At 46.3% G+C, this 27,029-nt stretch overlaps 1 protein-coding gene across 2 annotated transcripts in view; it reads right to left on the reverse strand.

Annotated features, from left to right (window-relative positions):
- Positions 1-27,029, reverse strand: part of LDAF1 (lipid droplet assembly factor 1) — a 202,104-nt gene that overhangs the window by 144,293 nt on the left and 30,782 nt on the right. Inside the window, exon 2 of one of the 2 annotated variants that reach the window (XR_010182083.1) lies at positions 24,539-24,684. Coding sequence is in view for 1 of the 2 variants with exons in the window: in XM_063934422.1 (XP_063790492.1) it covers positions 24,539-24,631 (93 nt within the window). In the remaining variant the exon portion in view is untranslated. The remainder of the gene's footprint in view (positions 1-24,538; positions 24,685-27,029) is intronic. The other variant, XM_063934422.1, reaches the window with a different exon arrangement.

A 27,029-nucleotide genomic window follows, 5' to 3' on the forward strand; every position in this document is an offset into this window, starting at 1 on the left:
ATCCCGGGTAAGACTCATACCAGCCACACCAATCACACCGTACAACTTGTGATCTAAACCCAGTTAACAGTATGACAACAGAAAGGGCCTCTTAAAGATGGCTCCTTAACAATAACCCGAATTAGTTAACAATAACTATGTACAAGTATTGCAGATAATCCGCACTTGGGATGGGCGCCCAGCATCCACTACGGACTCCGAGAAATAGAATTATCGGTAAGTAAATTCTTATTTTCTCTATCGTCCTAAGTGGATGCTGGGGTTCCTGAAAGGACCATGGGGATTATACCAAAGCTCCCAAACGGGCGGGAGAGTGCGGATGACTCTGCAGCACCGAATGAGAGAACTCCAGGTCCTCCTTTGCCAGGGTATCGAATTTGTAAAATTTTACAAACGTGTTCTCCCCCGACCACGTAGCTGCTCGGCAGAGTTGTAATGCCGAGACCCCTCGGGCAGCCGCCCAAGATGAGCCCACCTTCCTTGTGGAGTGGGCTTTTACAGTTTTAGGCTGTGGCAGGCCTGCCACAGAATGTGCAAGTTGAATTGTGTTACAAATCCAACGAGCAATCGACTGCTTAGAAGCAGGTGCGCCCAACTTGTTGGGTGCATACAATATAAACAGCGAGTCAGATTTTCTGACTCCAGCCGTCCTTGCAATGTATATTTTTTAAGGCTCTGACAACGTCCAACAACTTGGAGTCCTCCAAGTCGCTAGTGGCCGCAGGCACCACAATAGGTTGGTTCAGATGAAATGCTGATACCACTTTAGGGAGAAAATGCGGACGAGTCCGCAGTTCTGCCCTATCCGAATGGAAGATTAGATAAGGACTTTTATAAGATAAAGCCGCCAATTCAGATACTCTCCTGGCAGAGGCCAGGGCTAGTAACATAGTCACTTTCAATGTGAGATATTTCAAATCCACCTTTTTCAATGGTTCAAACCAATGGGATTTGAGGAAATCTAAAACTACATTTAGATCCCACGGTGCCACCGGAGGCACCACAGGAGGCTGTATATGCAGTACTCCCTTGACAAAAGTCTGGACCTCAGGGACAGAGGCCAATTCTTTTTGGAAGAATATTGACAGGGCCGAAATTTGAACCTTAATGGATCCCAATTTGAGACCCATAGATAATCCTGATTGCAGGAAATGTAGGAAACGACCCAGTTGGAATTCCTCCGTCGGAACCCTCCGATCCTCGCACCACGCTACATATTTTCGCCAAATGCGGTGATAATGTTTCACGGTGACTTCCTTCCGTGCCTTAATCAAGGTAGGAATGACTTCTTCTGGAATGCCTTTCCCTTTTAGGATCTGGCGTTCAACCGCCATGCCGTCAAACGCAGCCGCGGTAAGTCTTGAAAAAGACAGGGACCCTGCTGTAGCAGGTCCCTTCTCAGAGGTAGAGGCCACGGTTCGTCCGTGAGCATCTCTTGAAGTTCCGGATACCAAGTCCTTCTCGGCCAATCCGGAACCACTAGTATTGTTCTTACTCTTCTTTGCCGTATGATCTTCAATACCTTTGGTATGAGCGGCAGAGGAGGAAACACATACACTGACTGGTACACCCAAGGAGTTACCAGTGCGTCCACAGCTATTGCCTGTGGATCTCTTGACCTGGCGCAATATTTGTCCAGTTTCTTGTTGAGGCGAGACGCCATCATGTCTACAATTGGTCTTTCCCAACGGTCTATTAACATGTTGAAGACTTCTGGATGTAGACCCCACTCTCCCGGATGAAGATCGTGTCTGCTGAGGAAGTCTGCTTCCCAGTTGTCCACGCCCGGGATGAACACTGCTGACAGTGCTATCACGTGATTCTCCGCCCAGCGAAGAATCTTGGCAGCTTCTGCCATTGCACTCCTGCTTCTTGTGCCGCCCTGCCTGTTTACATGGGCGACCGCCGTGATGTTGTCCGACTGAATCAACACCGGCTTTCCTTGCAGGAGAAGTTCCGCCTGGCTTAGAGCATTGTAGATTGCTCTTAGTTCCAGAATGTTTATGTGAAGAGACTTTTCCAGACTCGTCCATACTCCCTGGAAGTTTCTTCCTTGTGTGACTGCTCCCCAGCCTCTCAGGCTGGCGTCCGTGGTCACCAGGATCCAATCCTGAATGCCGAATCTGCGGCCTTCTAATAGGTGAGCCTTCTGCAACCACCACAGAAGTGACACCCTTGTCTTTGGTGACAGGGTTATTCGCAGGTGCATCTGCAGATGCGACCCTGACCATTTGTCCAACAGATCCCTTTGGAATATTCTTGCATGGAATCTGCCGAATGGAATTGCTTCGTAAGAAGCCACCATTTTTCCCAGGACTCTTGTGCATTGATGTACTGACACTTTTCCTGGTTTTAGGAGGTTCCTGACCAGATCGGATAACTCCTTGGCTTTTTCCTCTGGAAGGAAAACCTTTTTCTGAACCGTGTCCAGAATCATTCCTAGGAACAGCAGACGAGTTGTCGGGATTAAATGGGATTTTGGAATATTCAGAATCCACCCGTGTTGTCTTAGCACCTCTTGAGATAGTGCTAAAGCTGTCTCCAGCTGTTCTCTGGACCTTGCCCTTATTAGGAGATCGTCCAAGTATGGGATAACTAATACGCCTTTTCTTCGAAGAAGAATCATCATCTCGGCCATTACCTTGGTAAAGACCCGAGGCGCCGTGGACAATCCGAACGGCAGCGTCTGAAACTGATAGTGACAGTTTTGAACAATGAACCTGAGGTACCCCTGGTGTGCGGGGTAAATCGGAACGTGTAGATACGCATCCTTGATGTCCAAGGATACCATAAAGTCCCCTTCTTCCAGGTTCGCTATCACTGCTCTGAGTGACTCCATCTTGAACTTGAACTTTTTTATGTAGAGGTTCAAGGACTTCAGATTTAGAATAGGCCTTACCGAGCCATCCGGCTTCGGTACCACAAATAGAGTGGAATAATACCCCTTTCCTTGTTGTAATAGGGGTACTTTGACTATCACCTGCTGAGCGTACAGCTTGTGAATGGCTTCCAACACCCTCTCCCTTTCGGAAGAGACGGTTGGTAAGGCAGACTTCAGGAAACGATGAGGAGGATCCGTCTCTAATTCCAACCTGTACCCCTGAGATATTATCTGCAGGATCCAGGGGTCTACCTGCGAGTGAGCCCACTGCGCGCTGTAATTTTTGAGACGGCCCCCCACTGTCCCCGAGTCCGCTTGAGAGGCCCCAGCGTCATGCTGAGGTTTTTGCAGGAGCCGGGGAGGGCTTCTGTTCCTGGGAAGGAGCTGCCTGTTGGTGTCTCTTCCCTCTTCCTCTGCCTCGTGGCAGGTACGACAAGCCCTTTGCTCTCTTATTTTTGTAGGAGCGAAAAGGCTGCGGTTGAAAGGTCGGTGCCTTTCTCTGTTGGGGAGTGACTTGAGGTAAAAAAGTGGATTTCCCGGCAGTAGCCGTGGCCACCAAGTCTGATAGACCAACTCCAAATAACTCCTCCCCTTTATACGGCAAAACCTCCATGTGACGTTTTGAATCCGCATCGCCTGTCCACTGTCGTGTCCATAAGGCTCTTCTGGCTGAAATGGACATAGCACTCATCCGAGATGCCAGTGTGCAAATATCCCTCTGTGCATCACGCATATAGATAAATGCATCCTTTATTTGTTCTAACGACAGTAAAACATTGTCCCTATCTAGGGTATCAATATTTTCAATCAGGGATTCTGACCAAACTACTCCAGCACTGCACATCCAGGCAGTTGCTATAGCTGGTCGTAGTATAACACCTGCATGTGTGTATATATTCTTTTGAATAACTTCCATCTTTCTATCTGATGGATCCTTAAGTGCGGCCGTCTCAGGAGAGGGTAACGCCACTTGTTTGGATAAGCGTGTGAGCGCCTTGTCCACCTTAGGGGGTGTTTCCCAGCGCGCCCTAACCTCTGGCGGGAAAGGGTATAATGCCAATAACTTTTTTGAAATTATCAACTTTTTATCAGGAGCAACCCACGCTTCATCACACACGTCATTTAATTCTTCTGATTCAGGAAAAACTGTTTGTAGTTTTTTCACACCATACATAATACCCTGTTTTACGGTATCTGTAGTATCAGCTAAATGTAACGTCTCCTTCATTGCCAAAATCATATAACGTGTGGCCCTACTGGAAAATACGTTTGAATTTCTACCGTCGTCACTGGAATCAGTGCCCGTGTCTGGGTCTGTGTCGACCGACTGAGGCAAAGGGCGTTTTACAGCCCCTGACGGTGTTTGAGGCGCCTGGACAGGCATTAATTGATTGTCCGGCCGCCTCATGTCCTCAACTGACTGTTTAAGGGAAGATAAACCATCACGTAATTCCACAAATAAAGGCATCCATTCTGGTGTCGACCCCCTGGGGGGTGACATCTGCATATTTGGCAATTGCTCCGCCTCCACACCAATATCGTCCTCATACATGTCGACACCACGTACCGACACACACCGCAAACTCACAGGGAATGCTCTAATGAAGACAGGACCCACTAGCCCTTTTGGGGAGACAGAGGGAGAGTCTGCCAGCACACACCACAAAGCGCTATATATACAAGGGATATCCTTATATTAAGTGCTCCCTTATAGCTGCTTTAATATATATATATATAGCCATTAATGTGCCCCCCCTCTCTGTTTTACCCTGTTTCTGTAGTGCAGTGCAGGGGAGAGACCTGGGAGCCGTTCTGACCAGCGGAGCTGTGACAGAAAATGGCGCCGTGTGCTGAGGAGATAGGCCCCGCCCCTTTTTCGGCGGGTTCTTCTCCCGCTATTTTTCCAGTCAGGCAGGGGTTAAATATCTCCATATAGCCCCTATGGGCTATATGTGAGGTATTTTTAGCCTTGTATAAGGTTTATATTTGCCTCTCAGAGCGCCCCCCCCCCAGCGCTCTGCACCCTCAGTGACTGCCCAGTGAAGTGTGCTGAGAGGAAAATGGCGCACAGCTGCAGTGCTGTGCGCTACCTTATGAAGACTGAGGAGTCTTCAGCCGCCGGTTTCCGGACCTCTTCACGCTTCAGCATCTGCAAGGGGGTCGGCGGCGCGGCTCCGGGACCGGACTCCACGGCTGGGCCTGTGTTCGATCCCTCTGGAGCTAATGGTGTTCAGTAGCCAAGCAGCAAATCCACTCTGCATGCAGGTGAGTTTACTACTTTCCCCCTAAGTCCCACGTTGCAGTGATCCTGTTGCCAGCAGGACTCACTGTAAAGAAAAAAACCTAAACTAAACTTTCTCTAAGCAGCTCTTTAGGAGAGCCACCTAGATTGCACCCTTCTCGTTCGGGCACAAAATCTAACTGGAGTCTGGAGGAGGGTCATAGGGGGAGGAGCCAGTGCACACCACCTGACCTAGTAAAGCTTTACTTTTTTGTGCCCTGTCTCCTGCGGAGCCGCTATTCCCCATGGTCCTTTCAGGAACCCCAGCATCCACTTAGGACGATAGAGAAAAGTGACTGATTTAGGTTGCTGCTTCACCAAGAGGTCACTGCCAACCTCACTAAAAGTTCCAAAAAATATATACACAATAATGAAGCGCTGTCCAAATCAATGTATATTTAAAACATATAACATTTATTTAACCAATACATGACAAACATATATCACACGGCCGGTGTTTTCCTAATCTCACTTAGAACATATATAATATATAATATAATATAGCCACTCCGGGGTTAATAAGCTTATTAAGTGCACTAGATGTTAGTAGTCATTAATCATGCCATAATGGAAGACTTGAAATCATCAGAAAAAGTTCAAAGCATGAAAACTCATTCAGCTGATGGAGGTTAATAAAGTTCAAAGCACGGAACTTATTAGTATAAAGCGTATTAGTGCAGGAATCCCTTTGCTCCAATATATCCACTGCAACAGCTTTTAGTAAAATAGTTATATACTTAACAGTCCAGCGTGGCCACGCTTATTAAGCAGCAACTCTGCGTGTCTTCAGACCTGGATGGTGATTAACCGGGGTGACGTCTCACTCCTTAGACTCCAGGATCTCCTACGGTTGTCACAAGAAGACCCTGAGACATTTTGGGGTGTCCTTGCTAGGGAGAGGCTGATCTGGGTGAAACCACACCAGACAGTCAAGAACTGTGACTTCACTCAAGGCCGGGTGAGATGGTTCCTGGGTGGACAGCTGAACGTCTCGGGTGAGTGCTGGATCCACTGTGTGACTGTGACAGTGGATCCAGCACTCACCCGAGACGTTCAGCTGTCCACCCAGGAACCATCTCACCCGGCCTTGAGTGAAGTCACAGTCCTTGACTGTCTGGTGTGGTTTAACCCAGATCAGCCTCTCCCTAGCAAGGACACCCCAAAATGTCTCAGCGTCTTCTTGTGACAACCGTAGGAGATCCTGGAGTCTAAGGAGTGAGACGTCACCCCGGTTAATCACCATCCAGGTCTGAAGACACGCAGAGTTGCTGCTTAATAAGCGTAGCCACGCTGGACTGTTAAGTATATAACTATTTTACTAAAAGCTGTTGCAGTGGATATATTGGAGCAAAGGGATTCCTGCACTAATACGCTTTATACTAATAAGTTCCGTGCTTTGAACTTTATTAACCTCCATCAGCTGAATGAGTTTTCATGCTTTGAACTTTTTCTGATGATTTAAAGTCTTCCATTATGGCATGATTAATGACTACTAACATCTAGTGCACTTAATAAGCTTATTAACCCCGGAGTGGCTATATTATATTATATATTATATATGTTCTAAGTGAGATTAGGAAAACACCGGCCGTGTGATATATGTTTGTCATGTATTGGTTAAATAAATGTTATATGTTTTAAATATACATTGATTTGGACAGCGCTTCATTATTGTGTAGATATTGGTATATTCTTTCCCACTGGGCTAATAGAACAATATGAATGCAGAATTGAATATTATATTTTCTCTCCATCTACATACCAATAGCTTAGTTCTCATGCAAAATTACTTGTTCATTTGAGTGTATCGCTGCCTGGAGTTCGACAGGATTAGGTTTCAGAGTACTTTTCATCTACCGCCCCCCTGGAGATGGAAATATGGATAATTCTGCAAGGCATTGCATACAATGTTGCTGGGCTAGTTCTGGAGCATCAAAGATGGCTGATCCTTGGGGATTCAATGCATGGGTTGATAATGAGCTCTCATGACTTGGCCAAGAACTCCTGTTCACAATGAATGCTCTGGGCTTCACGCAAGCCTTTCCCTTTGCCACACATAAAGTGGTCATACGCTTCATCTTGTCTTTCAGATTAAATCAGAACTCCCTGGCCTAAAAATAAACCCAGTCACATGGTAAGACCACTACTCAATTTGGTTCTTAGATGCAACCCCTCAAATTAGATCTTTGCCCATGGAGTTGACTAGGTATCGTCCAAGGAGGGGTATGACTGCCCAGCAAATATTGCAACAAATCTGGATCTTTCTTTTATATTGGGTGCCTGTGAAGGTCCTTGTTCCCTAGTCAGTTACTACAATAGGGATGTGATGGCTGCACATGATATTTTCGGCCCTGTGCGTATATGACCTCGCAAACCACACCATCGAGCGCCTTGGTTTGACAACAGTGTTAATGAGCTCAAGAAAAAGGGTCGTAGACTTGAAAGAAAACTAACCTGGTAGAGTATAAGTTAAAACAAATCAAGCATAATAAGAATGTCAATCCACAATCACCCGTAATAAAACAGAGTTCCTGTCAAACAAGATCACGGCAGCAAATAGGACAGCTCAGCATTTCCATACAGTGGAGATGCACTAAAAGCCAGCAGCCTGCTGAGGACCTCTCCCAGTCAAGATGTAACGAGTTCACAAACTTCTTTGCAGATAAAGTATCCTACATCCGGGCTGGAATCTAAACAGTGCCATCAAAGGAGTGCCAAACTTCCAAGCCTGACAATGTAAGCCACACGTCTTCATGGACCAGCTTTGACCCAATGGATGTAAAAGACATTGCTGAAATTGCCTGGATGTTGCATCCCACTACCTGTGATCCAGACCCTGCTTCAGCCAAGCTTCTAATAGGGTGCATGGACATAATTGGCCCTGTATTTTCAAAAATAGTTCAATGTTCTTTGCAGAAAGGCATTTTTCTTGAACCACTGAAGGAAGCAATTGTTAGACCTCTTCTTAAAAAAAAAACGAATTTTGATCACAACTACAGACCGGTATAAAACCTTGCTTTTCTAGTAAAGGTTATTGAGAAAGTTGTTGTAATTGAGTTGGAAACCTGCCTGACAACCCATGATATTTATGATCCATGGCAAAGATACAAATGGAGTGCGCTGTCAACGGCAGCCTGTACAGGGATGGTCAATTCCCTTATAAGAATGAGCAAAAAAAGTAATATAGGTACTGGCGCCGGCTGTAGTTCAAAGAAAATTAACTATACCAATATAGATTAAAAAATCTTAAATTTAATTTCTACACATTCATAAAAATAAAGGAAAAATATTACTTATTCCTCAATAGTAAAATACAATCAAGTGCAAATGACTATATATATATATATATATATATATAGGAACCACAGTATCACCCTTTAAAAATGTATCGTCCACAGTCCCTGGCTAGGACATTTGCCCACAGCTGTTTCACAAGTTCAATTGAATAAGGTTGATTACCAGACTCTTTATCCAAATGGAAGTTCCCTAGGTATCCGTATTGCAATGGAAACCAGATAGCAGATGGGTGTGAGTCCGGATCTTTAAATCCCTTGTGTGCAAAATTAGGGCTGATGGATGCATGAAAGTCCAAATATCGCCAGGAGGTGGATGGGGGTGCTGGTACTTGTGGTCCTTTAGATAAAAAGCTCAACGCGTTTCACTGGTCTTATGGGTGCCAGCTTCCTCAGGAGCATATGCTGAGTAAAGCTGGCACCCATAAGACCAGTGAAACGCGTTGAGCTTTTTATCTAAAGGACCACAAGTACCAGCACCCCCATCCACCTCCTGGCGATATTTGGACTTTCATGCATCCATCAGCCCTAATTTTGCACACAAGGGATTTAAAGATCCGGACTCACACCCATCTGCTATCTGGTTTCCATTGCAATACGGATACCTAGGGAACTTCCATTTGGAAAAAGAGTCTGGTAATCAACCTTATTCAATTGAACTTGTGAAACAGCTGTGGGCAAATGTCCTAGCCAGGGACTGTGGACGATACATTTTTAAAGGGTGATACTGTGGTTCCTATATATATAGTCATTTGCACTTGATTGTATTTTACTATTGAGGAATAAGTAATATTTTTCCTTTATTTTTATGAATGTGTAGAAATTAAACTTAAGATTTTTTAATCTATATTGGTATAGTTAATTTTCTTTGAACTACAGCCGGCGCCAGTACCTATATTCCATATTTATGATCCATGCCAGTCAGGATTCAGGAGAAGGCATAGCTCTAAATCAGCCCTGGTATGTCTTCTGAGAGCAAGAGACAGAGGTGACTGTTCAATCATTTCATACCATGGACCATGGGGTTTTAACTGAGCACCTGAAAAATATCCTTGGACTGAAAGGCACAGTCCTTAGCTGGTTTAATCCATTTCTCACTGGCAGGTCACAGAGAGTTTCATCTGGAGTGTACTCATCATCACCAGTTGCACTGCCATGTGGTGTTCCTCAAGGTTCTATAATAACCCCATATTCTTTTTGCAGTATAGATGCTACCACTGGGTGAAATAATCAGACATCATGGCCTGGACTACCACTGTTATTCAGATGATGCACAACTGTACCTGTCCTTTGCGCTGGGTACTGAGAATACAACAACAACCACCCTAAATGGCTATTTAGTGGAGGTCCAGGAATGGATGAGTGCCAGCTGGCTGTGACTAAAATAAGAATTTACTTACCGATAATTCTATTTCTCGGAGTCCGTAGTGGATGCTGGGGTTCCTGAAAGGACCATGGGGGAATAGCGGCTCCGCAGGAGACAGGGCACAAAAGTAAAGCTTTTACAGGTCAGGTGGTGTGTACTGGCTCCTCCCCCTATGACCCTCCTCCAGACTCCAGTTAGGTACTGTGCCCGGACGAGCGTACACAATAAGGGAGGATTTTGAATCCCGGGTAAGACTCATACCAGCCACACCAATCACACCGTACAACTTGTGATCTAAACCCAGTTAACAGTATGATAACAGAGGAGCCTCTGAAAGATGGCTTCCTAAACAATAACCCGAATTAGTTAACAATAACTATGTACAAGTATTGCAGATAATCCGCACTTGGGATGGGCGCCCAGCATCCACTACGGACTCCGAGAAATAGAATTATCGGTAAGTAAATTCTTATTTTCTCTATCGTCCTAAGTGGATGCTGGGGTTCCTGAAAGGACCATGGGGATTATACCAAAGCTCCCAAACGGGCGGGAGAGTGCGGATGACTCTGCAGCACCGAATGAGAGAACTCCAGGTCCTCCTTTGCCAGGGTATCAAATTTGTAAAAATTTACAAACGTGTTCTCCCCTGACCACGTAGCTGCTCGGCAGAGTTGTAATGCCGAGACCCCTCGGGCAGCCGCCCAAGATGAGCCCACCTTCCTTGCGGAATGGGCCTTAACAGATTTAGGCTGTGGCAGGCCTGCCACAGAATGTACAAGTTGAATTTTGTTACAAAACCAACGAGCAATCGACTGCTTAGAAGCAGGTGCACCCAACTTGTTGGGTGCATACAGTATAAACAGCGAGTCAGATTTTCTGACTCCAGCCGTCCTTTAAATGTATATTTTTAAGGCTCTGACAACGTCCAACAACTTGGAGTCCTTCAAGTCGTCTGTAGCCGCAGGCACTACAATAGGCTGGTTCAGGTGAAACGCTGATACCACCTTAGGGAGAAAATGCGGACGCGTCCGCAGCTCTGCCCTATGTCGAATGGAAAATTAAATAAGGGCTTTTATAAGACAAAGCCGCCAGTTCAGATACTCTCCCGGCCGAAGCCAGGGCCAGTAACATAGTCACTTTCCATGTGAGATATTTCAAATCCACATTCTTTAGTGGTTCAAACCAATTGGATTTGAGGAAATCTAAAACTACATTTAGATCCCACGGTGCCACCTTAGGCACCACAGGAGGCTGTATATGCAGTACTCCTTTGATAAAAATCTGGACCTCAGGGACTGAGGCCAATTCTTTGTGGAAGAATATTGATAGGGCCGAAATTTGAACCTTAATAGATCCCAATTTGAGACCCATAGACAATCCTGATTGCAGGAAATGTAGGAAAACGACCCAGTTGAAATTCCTCCATCGGAGCACTCCGCTGCTCGCACCACGCAACATATTTTCGCCAAATACGGCGATAATGCTTCGCGGTGACTTCCTTCCTTGCCTTTATCAAGGTAGGAATGACTTCTTCTGGAATGCCTTTTCCTTTTAGGATCTGGCATTCAACGCCATGCCGTCAAACGCAGCCGCGGTAAGTCTTGAAAAAGACAAGGACCCTGCTGAAGCAGGTCCCTTCTCAGAAGTAGAGGCCACGGATCGTCCGTGACCATCTCTTGAAGTTCCGGGTACCAAGTCCTTCTTGGCCAATCCGGAGCCACTAGTCTTACTCCTCTTTGCCGTATAATCCTCAATACCTTTGGTATGAGAGGCAGAGGAGGAAACACATATACCGACTGGTACACCCAAGGTGTTACCAGCGCGTCCACAGCTATTGCCTGCGGATCTCTTGACCTGGCGCAATACCTGTCCAGTGTTTTGTTGAGGCGAGACGCCATCATGTCCACCATTGGTTTTACCCAACGGTTTAATAGCATGTGGAAAACTTCTGGATGAAGTCCCCACTCTCCCGGGTGAAGGTCGTGTCTGCTGAGGAAGTCTGCTTCCCAGTTGTCCACGCCCGGGATGAATACTGCTGACAGTGCTATCACGTGATTCTCCGCCCAGCGAAGGATCCTGGCAGCTTCTGCCACTTGCCCTCCTGCTTCTTGTGCCGCCCTGTCTGTTTACATGGGCGACTGCCGTGATGTTGTCCGACTGGATCAACACCGGTCTTCCTTGAAGCAGAGGTTCCGCCTGGCTTAGAGCATTGTAGATTGCTCTTAGTTCCAGAATGCTTATGTGAAGAGACTTTTTCAGGCTCGACCACACTCCCTGGAAATTTCTTCCCTGTGTGACTGCTCCCCAGCCTCTCAGGCTGGCATCCGTGGTCACCAGGATCCAATCCTGTATGCCGAATCTGCGGCCCTCCAATAGATGAGCCTCCTGCAACCACCACAGAAGGGATACCCTTGTCCTCGGCGACAGGGTTATCCGCAGGTGCATCTGAAGATGCGACCCTGACCATTTGTCCAACAGATCCCTTTGCATGGAATCTGCCGAAAGGGATTGCTTCGTAAGAAGCTACCATTTTTTCCCAGGACTCTTGTGCATTGATGTACAGACACCTTTCCTGGTTTTAGGAGGTTCCTGACCAGGTCAGATAACTCCTTGGCTTTTTCTTCGGGAAGAAAAACCTTTTTCTGAACTGTGTCCAGAATCATCCCCAGGAACAGCAGACGAGTTGTCGGCATTAATTGGGATTTTGGAATATTCAGAATCCATCCGTGCTGCTTTAGCACCTCTTGAGATAGTGCTAAACCCATCTCTAGCTGTTCTCTGGACCTTGCCCTTATTAGGAGATCGTCCAAGTATGGGATAATTAATACGCCTTTTCTTCGAAGAAGAAATATTATCTCGGCCATTACCTTTGTAAAGACCCGAGGTGCCGTGGACAAACCAAACGGCAGCGTCTGAAACTGATAGTGACAGTTTTGTACAACGAACCTGAGGTACCCCTGGTGTGAGGGGTAATTGGAACGTGGAGATACGCATCCTTGATGTCCAAGGATACCATAAAGTCCCCTTCTTCCAGGTTCGCTATCACTGCTCTGAGTGACTCCATCTTGAACTTGAACTTCTTTATGTATAGGTTCAAGGACTTCAGATTTAGAATAGGCCTTACCGAGCCATCCGGCTTCGGTACCACAAATAGAGTGGAATAATACCCCTTCCCTTGTTGTAGAAGAGGTACCTTGACTATCACCTGCTGAGAATACAGCTTGTGAATGGCTTCCAAAACCGTCTCCCTTTCTGAGGGGGACGTTGGTAAAGCAGACTTCAGGAAACGGCGAGGTGGCTCTGTCTCTAATTTCAACCTGTACCCCTGAGATATTATCTGCAGGATCCAGGGATTTACCTGCGAGTGAGCCCACTGCGCGCTGTAATTTTTGAGACGACCGCCTACCGCCCCCGAGTCCGCTTGCGAAGCCCCAGCGTCATGCTGAGGCTTTTGTAGAAGCCGGGGAGGGCTTCTGTTCCTGGGAAGGAGCTGCCTGTTGCTGTCTCTTCCCTCGTCCTCTGCCTCGTGGCAGATATGAATAGCCCTTTGCTCTCTTATTTTTAAAGGAACGAAAGGGCTGCGGTTGAAAGGTCGGTGCCTTTTTCTGTTGGGGAGTGACTTGAGGTAGAAAGGTGGATTTCCCGGCCGTAGCCGTGGCCACCAAATCCGATAGACCGACCTCAAATAACTCCTCTACGCATCGCCTGTCCACTGTCGTGTCCATAAAGCTCTTCTGGCCGAAATGGACATAGCACTTACCCGTGATGCCAGTGTGCAGATATCTCTCTGTGCATCACGCATATAAAGAAATGCATCCTTTATTTGTTCTAACGACAGTAAAATATTGTCCCTGTCCAGGGTATCAATATTTTTGATCAGGGACTCTGACCAAACTACCCCAGCACTGCACATCCAGGCAGTCGCAATAGCTGGTCGTAGTATAACACCTGCATGTGTGTATATACCTTTTTGGATATTTTCCATCCTCCTATCCGATGGATCTTTAAGTGCGTCCGTCTCAGGAGAGGGTAACGCCACTTGTTTTGATAAGCGTGTTAGCGCGTTGTCCACCCTAGGAGGTGTTTCCCAGCGCTCCCTAACCTCTGGCGGGAAAGGGTATAAAGCCAATAACTTCTTTGAAATTAGCAGTTTTTTATCGGGGCACCCCACGCTTCATCACACACGTCATTTAATTCTTCTGATTCGGTAAAAACTACTGGTAGTTTTTTCACACCCCACATAATACCCTGTTTAGTGGTACCTGTAGTATCAGCTAAATGTAACATCTCCTTTATTGCCAAAATCATATAACGTGTGGCCCTACTGGAAAATACGGTTGATTCGTCACCTTCACCACCGGAATCAGTGCCTGTGTCTGGGTCTGTGTCGACCGACTGAGGCAAGGGACGTTTTACAGCCCCTGACGGTGTTTGAGGCGCCTGGACAGACACTAATTGAGTGTCCGGCCGCCTCATGTCGGCAAACGACTGCTTAAGCGAGTTGACGCTATCCCGTAATTCCACAAATAAAGGCATCCATTCTGGTGTCGACCCCCTAGGAGGTGACATCCTCATATTTGGCAATTGCTCCGCCTCCACACCAATAACGTCCTCATACATGTCGACACACACGTACCGACACACAGCAGACACACAGGGAATGCTCTATACGAAGACAGGACCCACTAGCCCTTTGGGGAGACAGAGGGAGAGTCTGCCAGCACACACCAAAAAGCGCTATATATGACAGGGATAGCCTTATGATTAAGTGCTCCCTTATAGCTGCTTTTATATTAATATATTGCCATTTATTCTGCCCCCCCTCTCTGTTATACCCTGTTTCTGTAGTGCAGTGCAGGGGAGAGACCTGGGAGCCTTCCTGACCAGCGGAGCTGTGACAGAAAATGGCGCCGTGTGCTGAGGAGATAGGCCCCGCCCCTTTTTCGGCGGGCTCGTCTCCCGCTATTTAGTACATTTAGGCAGGGGTAAATATCTCCATATAGCCTCTGGGGCTATATGTGAGGTATTTTTAGCCTTTTTAAAGGTTTTCATTTGCCTCCCAGGGCGCCCCCCCCCAGCGCCCTGCACCCTCAGTGACTGCCGTGTGAAGTGTGCTGAGAGGAAAATGGCGCACAGCTGCAGTGCTGTGCGCTACCTTAAGAAGACTGCAGGAGTCTTCAGCCGCCGATTCTGGACCTCTTCTTGCTTCAGCATCTGTGAGGGGGCCGGCGGCGTGGCTCCGGTGACCATCCAGGCTGTACCTGTGATCGTCCCTCTGGAGCTTCATGTCCAGTAGCCAAGAAGCCAATCCATCCTGCACGCAGGTGAGTTCACTTCTTCTCCCCTCTGTCCCTCATTGCAGTGATCCTGTTGCCAGCAGGAATCACTGTAAAATAAAAAACCTAAGCTAAACTCTCTAAGCAGCTCTTTATGAGAGCCACCTAGAATTGCACCCTTCTCGGCCGGGCACAAAATCTAACTGGAGTCTGGAGGAGGGTCATAGGGGGAGGAGCCAGTACACACCACCTGACCTGTAAAAGCTTTACTTTTGTGCCCTGTCTCCTGCGGAGCCGCTATTCCCCCATGGTCCTTTCAGGAACCCCAGCATCCACTTAGGACGATAGAGAAATCCTGATAAAACAGATGTCCTTATGATAGGACCTCAACATCAATTAACAAGACTGCAGGATAGCCAATTAGCTGGACTTACACTTGGAGGTTCAGAGTTACATAACACCGATCATGTGCAGAATCTTGGCGTTATCCTGGATGGTGGCTTGACACTTAAAAATTAGGTATCAGCTACAATCAAATCCTCATTCTTCCATCTGAGGAATTGCCAGAATCAAGCACTTAATTCCCTAATACCCCTTTCAGACTGACAATAGCCAGGTCGCAACCGGGAATGTGTACATGGGTGCTTCCCAGGTGTGACCCGGCTTGAGACCCCTTCAGACTTGCGGCCCAACCTGGCATGCTGCCGGGTTGGTGACGTCACCGCTGATGCTACCGGAGGCTGTGCTTGGAGATAGCACCGTCTACTCCTATGCAGAGAACGGGTGCCGGGTCGCCTAGACCCGGCATACCCGTTCACACTGCGCGCATTACGGGACGATCCCGGATTCAACCCTGGGCGAGACCTGGGATGAAATGCCTGGACGCTCGTCCCGGGATATTCTTTCAGTATTCTTTCATACTGAGCCAATTCCCGGGTTGATGCGCGTTCATGTGTAATAACCCGGGAAATTTTTGTCAGTCTGAAAGGGGTATTAGAGGATCTGCCAAAAGTCATACATGCATTTGTATCATCTCGGTTAGACTTCTGCTATGACCTCTGGGATCCGGTCTGAAGATCGACAGTGTCTAGGTCGACAATGTTTAGGTCGACCACTATAGGTCGACAGTCACTAGGTCGACATGGATGGAAGGTCGACATGTGCTAGGTCGACAGGTCTAAAGGTCGACATGAGTTTTTCAATTTTTTTTTCTTTTTTTGGATTTTTTCATACTTAACGATCCACGTGGACTACGATTGGAACGGTAAAGTGTGCCGAGCGAAGTTGTAGCGGAGCGAAGGCACCATGCCCGAAGCATGGCGAGCGAAGCGAGCCATGCGAGGGGACGCGGTGCACTAATTTGGGATCCCGGTCACTTTACGAAGAAAACGACACAAAAAAAAAAATCCTCATGTCGACCTTTGGTCTAAAGGTCTTGTCGACAAAGCACATGTCGACCTAGAAACCCTGTCGACCTTCCATCCATGTCGACCTAGTGACTATCGACCTAAACATTGTCGACCTAGATACTGTCGATAAAACGAACCACACCCATGACCTCTACCTTGGTCTCCCAGCAAATGAACTGCACTGCTTACATCTGGTACAAAATGCAGCTGCCAGGATATTAACCAACCAGCCCCATTCCAGCCACGTAACACCCATTCTCAACTTCCTCCACTGGCTGCCTGTAAGATGGCGAATCTATTTCAAGATTAGCTTACTGACTTTCAAAGCCCTAAATAACCAGGGCCTAAAGTAAGGCATTCATTATAAAACTAGAAGTTTACATGATATATTTAACACATTTTCATTTGTTGAATGTAAATACTTTACTTTTCTGATAAACAAGTTATTTTTTTAATCATATTATAAATCAGCTCCGGCCTTTTTCACCACACGTACATTTATTTAGCTTTGAGAATAGTCAATATCCAATACATAAAAATATATTGTGTTCATCATGCATATCCCCAATTTTTTTTTAATCTGTGTCAACTTTATGCATGTGTACATTACGTTCTTTTCTTCCATGTGATCCCAGTGCCTTTCCTGCCTATCTTTTCCGCACATCTGTGATCAAAACTCACAAATATCCATCAGTATATACTTCTGCACCTGTGTATAATGCCCACATGCACCCTTGGGCTCATATATTGTGTGTACATACAGTGTCTGGCTCTGGAAGTAGCCTCCTGAGCAATTTACTTTACCGCACATCCCTGATATAAACCTTACGTCAAACAGTAGTGCTCCTTATACATCTTACGCCCCACAGTAGTGCTCCTTATACATCTTACGCCCCACAGTAGTGCTCCTTATACATCTTACGCCACACAGTACTGCTCCTTATACATCTTACGCCACACAGTACTGCTCCTTATACATCTTACGCCACACAGTAGTGCTCCTTATACATCTTACGTTACACAGTAGTGCTCCTTATACATCTTACGCCCCACAGTAGTGCTTCTTATACATCTTACACCACACAGTAGTGCTCCTTATACATCTTACGCCACACAGTAGTGCTCCTTAAACATCTTACACCACACATTAGTGCTCCTTATACATCTTACGCCACACAGTACTGCTCCTTATACATCTTACGCCACACAGTACTGCTCCTTATACATCTTACGCCACACAGTACTGCTCCTTATACATCTTACGCCACACAGTAGTGCTCCTTATACATCTTACGTTACACAGTAGTGCTCCTTATACATCTTACGCCCCACAGTAGTGCTTCTTATACATCTTACACCACACAGTAGTGCTCCTTATACATCTTACGCCACACAGTAGTGCTCCTTATACATCTTACGCCACACAGTAGTGCTCCTTATACATCTTACGCCACACAATAGTGCTCCTTATACATCTTACGCCACACAATAGTGCTCCTTATACATCTTACGCCACACATTAGTGCTCCTTATACATCTTACGCCACACAGTACTGCTCCTTATACATCTTACGCCACTCAGTAGTGCTCCTTATACATCTTACGCTACACAGTAGTGCTCCTTATACATCTTACGCCCCACAGTACTGCTCCTTATACATCTTACACCACACAGTACTGCTCCTTATACATCTTACGCCACACAGTACTGCTCCTTATACATCTTACGCCCCACAGTAGTGCTCCTTATACATCTTACACCCCACAGTAGTGCTCCTTATACATCTTACGCCACACATTAGTGCTCCTTATACATCTTACGCCACACATTAGTGCTCCTTATACATCTTACGCCACACAGTAGTGCTCCTTATACATCTTACGCCACACAGTAGTGCTCCTTATACATCTTACGCCACACAGTAGTGCTCCTTATACATCTTACGCCACACAGTACTGCTCCTTATACATCTTACGCCCCACAGTAGTGCTCCTTATACATCTTACGCCACACAGTACTGCTCCTTATACATCTTACGCCACACAGTAGTGCTCCTTATACATCTCACGCCACACAGTACTGCTCCTTATACATCTCACGCCACACAGTACTGCTCCTTATACATCTTACGCCACACAGTAGTGCTCCTTATACATCTTACGCCACACAGTACTGCTCCTTATACATCTTACGCCACACAGTAGTGCTCCTTATACATCTTACACCACACAGTAGTGCTCCTTATACATCTTACGCCACACAGTAGTGCTCCTTATACATCTTACGCCACACAGTACTGCTCCTTATACATCTTACGTCACACAGTAGTGCTCCTTATACATCTTACACCACACAGTAGTGCTCCTTATACATCTTACGCCACACAGTAGTGCTCCTTATACATCTTACGCCACACAGTACTGCTCCTTATACATCTTACGCCCCACAGTAGTGCTTCTTATACATCTTACACCACACAGTAGTGCTCCTTATACATCTTACACCACACAGTAGTGCTCCTTATACATCTTACGCCACACAGTAGTGCTCCTTATACATCTTAAGCCACACAGTAGTGCTCCTCATACATCTTACGCCACACAGTACTGATCCTTATACATCTTACACCACACAGTAGTGCTCCTTATACATCTTACGCCACACAGTACTGCTCCTTATACATCTTACGCCACACAGTAGTGCTCCTTATACATCTTACGCCACACAGTAGTGCTCCTTATACATCTTACGCCACACAGTACTGCTCCTTATACATCTCACGCCACACAGTAGTGCTCCTTATACATCTTACGCCACACAGTACTGCTCCTTATACATCTTACGCCACACAGTAGTGCTCCTTATACATCTTACGCCACACAGTACTGCTCCTTATACATCTCACGCCACACAGTAGTGCTCCTTATACATCTTACGCCACACAGTAGTGCTCCTTATACATCTTACGCCACACAGTACTGCTCCTTATACATCTCACGCCACACAGTAGTGCTCCTTATACATCTTACGCCACACAGTAGTGCTCCTTATACATCTTACGCCACACAGTACTGCTCCTTATACATCTTACGCCACACAGTAGTGCTCCTTATACATCTTACGCCACACAGTAGTGCTCCTTATACATCTTACGCCACACAGTACTGCTCCTTATACATCTTACGTCACACAGTAGTGCTCCTTATACATCTTACACCACACAGTAGTGCTCCTTATACATCTTACGCCACACAGTAGTGCTCCTTATACATCTTACGCCACACAGTACTGCTCCTTATACATCTTACGCCCCACAGTAGTGCTTCTTATACATCTTACACCACACAGTAGTGCTCCTTATACATCTTACGCCACACAGTACTGCTCCTTATACATCTTACGCCACACAGTAGTGCTCCTTATACATCTTACGCCACACAGTAGTGCTCCTTATACATCTTACGCCACACAGTAGTGCTCCTTATACATCTTACGCCACACAGTACTGCTCCTTATACATCTCACGCCACACAGTAGTGCTCCTTATACATCTTACGCCACACAGTACTGCTCCTTATACATCTTACGCCACACAGTAGTGCTCCTTATACATCTTACGCCACACAGTAGTGCTCCTTATACATCTCACGCCACACAGTAGTGCTCCTTATACATCTCACGCCACACAGTAGTGCTCCTTATACATCTATCACCACACAGTACTGCTCCTTATACATCTTACGCCACACAGTAGTGCTCCTTATACATCTTACGCCACACAGTAGTGCTCCTTATACATCTTACGCCACACATTAGTGCTCCTTATACATCTTACGCCACACAGTAGTGCTCCTTATACATCTTACGCCACACAGTAGTGCTCCTTATACATCTTACGCCACACAGTAGTGCTCCTTATACATCTTACGCCACACAGTACTGCTCCTTATACATCTTACGCCACACAGTAGTGCTCCTTATACATCTTACGCCACACAGTACTGCTCCTTATACATCTCACGCCACACAGTAGTGCTCCTTATACATCTTACGCCACACAGTAGTGCTCCTTATACATCTTACGCCACACAGTACTGCTCCTTATACATCTCACGCCACACAGTAGTGCTCCTTATACATCTTACGCCACACAGTAGTGCTCCTTATACATCTTACGCCACACATTAGTGCTCCTTATACATCTTACGCCACACAGTAGTGCTCCTTATACATCTTACGCCACACAGTACTGCTCCTTATACATCTTACGCCACACAGTAGTGCTCCTTATACATCTTACGCCACACAGTACTGCTCCTTATACATCTCACGCCACACAGTAGTGCTCCTTATACATCTTACGCCACACAGTAGTGCTCCTTATACATCTTACGCCACACAGTACTGCTCCTTATACATCTTACGCCACACAGTAGTGCTCCTTATACATCTTACGCCACACATTAGTGCTCCTTATACATCTTACGCCACACAGTAGTGCTTCTTATACATCTTACGCCACACAGTACTGCTCCTTATACATCTTACGCCACACAGTAGTGCTCCTTATACATCTTACGCCACACAGTAGTGCTCCTTAAACATCTTACGCCACACAGTAGTGCTCCTTATACATCTTACGCCACACATTAGTGCTCCTTAAACATCTTACGCCACACAGTAGTGCTTCTTATACATCTTACACCACACAGTAGTGCTCCTTATACATCTTACGCCACACAGTAGTGCTCCTTATACATCTTACGCCACACAGTACTGCTCCTTATACATCTTACGCTACACATTAGTGCTCCTTATACATCTTACGCTCCACAGTAGTGCTTCTTATACATCTTACGCCACACAGTAGTGCTCCTTATACATCTTACGCCACACAGTAGTGCTCCTTATACATCTTACGCCACACAGTACTGCTCCTTATACATCTTACGCCACACATTAGTGCTCCTTATACATCTTACGCCACACAGTAGTGCTCCTTATACATCTTACGCCACACAGTGCTGCTCCTTATACATCTTACGCCCCACAGTAGTGCTACTTATACATCTTACGCCACACAGTAGTGCTCCTTATATATCTTACGTCACACAATAGTGCTCCTTATACATCTTACGCCACACAGTACTGCTCCTTATACATCTTACGCCACACAGTAGTGCTTCTTATACATCTATCACCACACAGTACTGCTCCTTATACATCTTACGCCACACAGTAGAGCTTCTTATACATCTTACACCACACAGTAGTGCTCCTTATACATCTTACGCCACACAGTAGTGCTCCTTATACATGTTACGCCACACAGTACTGCTCCTTATACATCTTACGTCACACAGTAGTGCTCCTTATACATCTTACGCCACACAGTACTGCTCCTTATACATCTTACGTTACACATTAGTGCTCCTTATACATCTTACGCTCCACAGTAGTGCTTCTTATACATCTTACGCCACACAGTAGTGCTCCTTATACATCTTACGCCACACAGTAGTGCTCCTTATACATCTTACGCCACACAGTACTGCTCCTTATACATCTTACGCCACACATTAGTGCTCCTTATACATCTTACGCCACACAGTAGTGCTCCTTATACATCTTACGCCACACAGTGCTGCTCCTTATACATCTTACGCCCCACAGTAGTGCTACTTATACATCTTACGCCACACAGTAGTGCTCCTTATACATCTTACGCCACACAGTACTGCTCCTTATACATCTTACGCCACACAGTAGTGCTCCTTATACATCTTACGCCACACAGTAGTGCTCCTTATACATCTTACGCCACACAGTGCTGCTCCTTATACATCTTACGCCCCACAGTAGTGCTACTTATACATCTTACGCCACACAGTAGTGCTCCTTATATATCTTACGTCACACAATAGTGCTCCTTATACATCTTACGCCACACAGTACTGCTCCTTATACATCTTACGCCACACAGTAGTGCTTCTTATACATCTATCACCACACAGTACTGCTCCTTATACATCTTACGCCACACAGTAGAGCTTCTTATACATCTTACACCACACAGTAGTGCTCCTTATACATCTTACGCCACACAGTAGTGCTCCTTATACATGTTACGCCACACAGTACTGCTCCTTATACATCTTACGTCACACAGTAGTGCTCCTTATACATCTTACGCCACACAGTACTGCTCCTTATACATCTTACGCCACACAGTACTGCTCCTTATACATCTTACGCCACACATTAGTGCTCCTTATACATCTTACGCTACACAGTAATGCTTCTTATACATCTTACGCCACACAGTACTGCTCCTTATACATCTTACGCTCCACAGTAGTGCTTCTTATACATATTACACCACACAGTAGTGCTCCTTATACATCTTACGCCACACAGTACTGCTCCTTATACATCTTACGCTCCACAGTAGTGCTTCTTATACATCTTACACCACACAGTAGTGCTCCTTATACATCTTACGCCACACAATACTGCTCCTTATACATCTTACGCCACACAGTAGTGCTCCTTATACATCTTACGCCACACAGTAGTGCTCCTTATACATCTTACGCCCCACAGTAGTGTTCCTTATACATCTTACGTCACACAGTACTGCTCCTTATACATCTTACGCCACACATTAGTGCTCCTTATACATCTTACACCCCACAGTAGTGCTCCTTATACATCTTACACCCCACAGTAGTGCTCCTTATACATCTTACGCTACACAGTAGTGCTCCTTATACATCTTACGCCCCACAGTAGTGCTTCTTATACATCTTACGCCACACAGTAGTGCGCCTTATACATCTTACGCCACACAGTAGTGCTCCTTTCATACCTTACGCCACACAGTAGTGCTACTTATACACCTTACGCCACAGTAGTGCTCCTTATTCATGCTAAGCCACATAGTAGTGCTCTTTATACACATTACGCCACACAGTAGTGCTTATTATTCATGTTATGCCACACAGTAGAGCTCCTTACATACACCATGTAACACAGTAGTGCTCTTTAAACATCTTGCACCGCACAGTATTTCTCCTTATGCACCATACACCACACAGTACTGCTCCGTATTCATGCTAAGCCACACAGTAGTGCTGCTTATACATGTTATGTCACACAGTAGAGCTCCTTATACACCTTACACCACACAGTAGTGCACCATTTAAGATGTGCTTGCTCCCCCTTGTAAGATGTGCAGACTCCCCTTATAAAATGTGCAGGCTCACCTTTGTAAGCTGTGCAGGCTTTAATTGGTGCAAACTCACCCTGTACATGCACTGAGCAGCCGCCTGCAGCAGCAACAGAGACCAGTGTGAGGTGCCGGGCCAACAGAAAGCACCAGCACAGCTGAGCAGGAAGCCTCCAAACAGCAGGTCAGTGGGAAGTGCACAGGATGGTCGATGTGTGGGGTGCACTAGAGGTGCTGCAGCAATGTTTCCCTTCCGGCTTCCATGTTCAGGCAGTGGCTGTGTTGAGTTTGGGACTCTGACAGCGGCATGCAATGACTCATTGTGACTCATTGTAATGCCGGCGGCTGCGGGACCCTTCACTGCGACTGTTGGGATGCAGTTGTCGGTATTTCGTTGATCGGGATGGTGACTGCCAGGATATTAACTACATCCCCTGTAATCACGGTATCCTATACTGTAGTGATTAGTAATAGGGAAGTATGATAGCACTAACTACTACCATGTTAATCGCCAATATTCATCATACAACTAAATAGGTTCGGAAGAATAAAGTGAGCAACAAATGTATGACAAAATTGTTTAGAAGGGGGGGAAAAAGCAAGAAATTGCCCTTATAGGGTGAAACTAACTTTTTATCTTATTTGCTTGCCTGAACTAGCAGATCCCGGGGAGCAGTCATTGCGTTAAGTACAGCTTCATTTCCAGTGCTTTAAATGGTCTCTGATTGTTGTGTGAAGTGAAACGACCAATCAGCAGTCAATGTTTTACTACCTAGCCAAATTATAGAAGAGCTTGAACTAACCTTGGAGTTGTTATTGATGGTGTGCATGACAGAGCTCAGTTGCTTCTGTAAGTCCTGCATTTTCTCTTTACACAGACTTTCTGAATGGGCCATGGTTATATTCTTGTCGCCAGTCTACAAATAAGAGTCCTTAATGGTGGCAGGCTCTTGAAAGGAAAGAGAGAAAAACAATGCTTTTATACTGTACATTTTAACCCCCCCACCCCCATTGCTAGGAAGTATGATGTACCACACCTGACTTTCCACTGCCGCTCTCCTAAAGACTCAGTGGTTTCTTTATGAAGCATTGGATTGTAATGGCGACGCTTCTGATCGTGTTTATGCATGAAATAGTAAAAGCATTGCCCTTTTAAATATGGGACATAAACATAATCAGAAGTGCCGGGTTTTACAACCAGACACATCATAAATAAACCCCTTAGGCTTAATAGACTATTACCTTACCAATCCATTAAACACACATTGAAGGCCCTTTTACTGGGCAAAAACATTTGACTACAATAAGTGGACAAGCTATGGCAGTACTGGGCATACCCATGCCCCTGGGTTTGAACCAATTATTGTATTAGGCACTTTCATTTACCCAAATGTCTAATGGGCCCTACACATTTGTCAATCCACCGCCGAGCTGCCCGATGGCGTATACGGCCGACGGGCGACCTGTCAGCGGGGGGAGTGAAGTTTCTTCACTCCCCCCGTCACCCGGCTCCATAGCAGTGCAGGCAAATATGGACGAGATCGTCCATATTGGCCTGCATGCACAACTGACGGGCGACGATGAACGAGCGCGCGGCCGGGCATCGTTCATCGCTGGTGACTCCACACTGAAAGATATGAACGGTATCTCATTCATTAATAAACGAGATCGTTCATATCTTTCAGTAACATCGTCCAGTGTGTAGGGCCCATTAGTTTAATGTACTGCTTATCTCACATATTGTAACATATGTAGTGCTGCCTCGTCGGGTACTCTTGTGGGCAGGGGCATTTTTACAGAGCAGGGGGCCTGTGCAGTGGTGGAATTCAAATAAATGAACAACAGGTTCTATGTCCTAATGACCATTTTAAGTATAGCAGTGTGGGACAAGCAGAGGGCGGAAAAGTGGGACTAGCAGAGGGTGGAAACGTGGGACTAGCAGGGGGCAGAAAAGTGGGACTAGCAGGGAGCAGAAAAGTGGGACTAGCAGAGGGTGGAAAACACACACACACACACACACACATACACACACAGTAGCGGATCTTGCCACGAAGAGAAACAAGATGCTACCTGTGGAGCAGTACGGATGGTGTAATGGTTAGCATTACTGCCTCACAGCACTGAGGTCATGGGTTCGATTCCCACCATGGCCCTAACTGTGTGGAGTTTGTATATTCTCCCCGTACTTGTGTGGGTTTCCTCCGGGTACTCCGGTTTCCTCCCACAATCCAAAAATATACAGGTAGGTTAATTGGCTCCCAACAAAATTAACCCTAGCGTGAATGTGTGTACATGTGATAGTGAGTATAGATTGTAAGCTCTACTGGGGCAGGGACTGATGTGAATGAGCAAATATTCTCTGTAAAGCGCTGCGGAATATGTGTGCGCTATATAAATAACTGGTAATAAATAAAATAAATAATAAAATACCTCCGCAGCCTGCCGTGCATGATGATGTCATCACGCACTGCACGGCATTGTGGGAGCGGCCATAATTGACCTCTAGTGTCTGTGCGGTGGTATGGGAGAGACGTCATGACGTCTCTCCCAAAGATCCGAGGAGCGGCGCCGGCGGATGGAGACGGAGGACCGTAGCAGCGGTCGGGAAGCAGGAGCAGGGATGGTTTTTTTTTTTTTTAGGTAATCAGCGCTACAGGGGGCACAGCTACAGGGGGCACAGCTACTAGGGGCACAGCCACAGGGGGCACAGCTACTGAGGGCACAGCTACAGGGGGCATAACTGTGACCACACCCCTACCCCATGAAGCTACGCCCCTATTTTTTGCCACGCGCCTGCGGCGCGCCCTCACCCTGTTTTACCTGAGGGGGGGCGCCAGCGGAAATTTTCGCCCTGGGCGCCACAAGGTCTAGAACTGGCCCTGTATATACATACATACATACATACATACATACATATATATATATATATATATATACACACATACACACACACACACACGACCCAGAGCAATTTAAATTTGATTGACAGTAGCAGCGCAAAAAAAAACCAAACATTACAGCTAGCCTTACAGGAGTAGGAGAGCTGGCTCCCCCATCTCCTCCAAGCTGCACACAGCCACACAACCTCCACTGGAATCACACAGGTTCTCCTTATTCTTCTTCCCTGCAGCCTGCGCGAATGTGCGTCCAGCCAATGACTGAGCCGCAGGCTGCTCCTGTGCGTAGGCTACTGGACAGCTCAGCCATCGCTCAGCTGTCCTGTGATGCGGCGCTGGCACCATGGCTGTAAAGTGGGGAGCTGGGAGCTCAACTGCAGATCGGATCGGTGGCGGG

The sequence above is a fragment of the Pseudophryne corroboree genome, chromosome 7 (genome assembly GCF_028390025.1).
Source record: "Pseudophryne corroboree isolate aPseCor3 chromosome 7, aPseCor3.hap2, whole genome shotgun sequence".
Lineage (NCBI taxonomy): Eukaryota > Metazoa > Chordata > Amphibia > Anura > Myobatrachidae > Pseudophryne > Pseudophryne corroboree.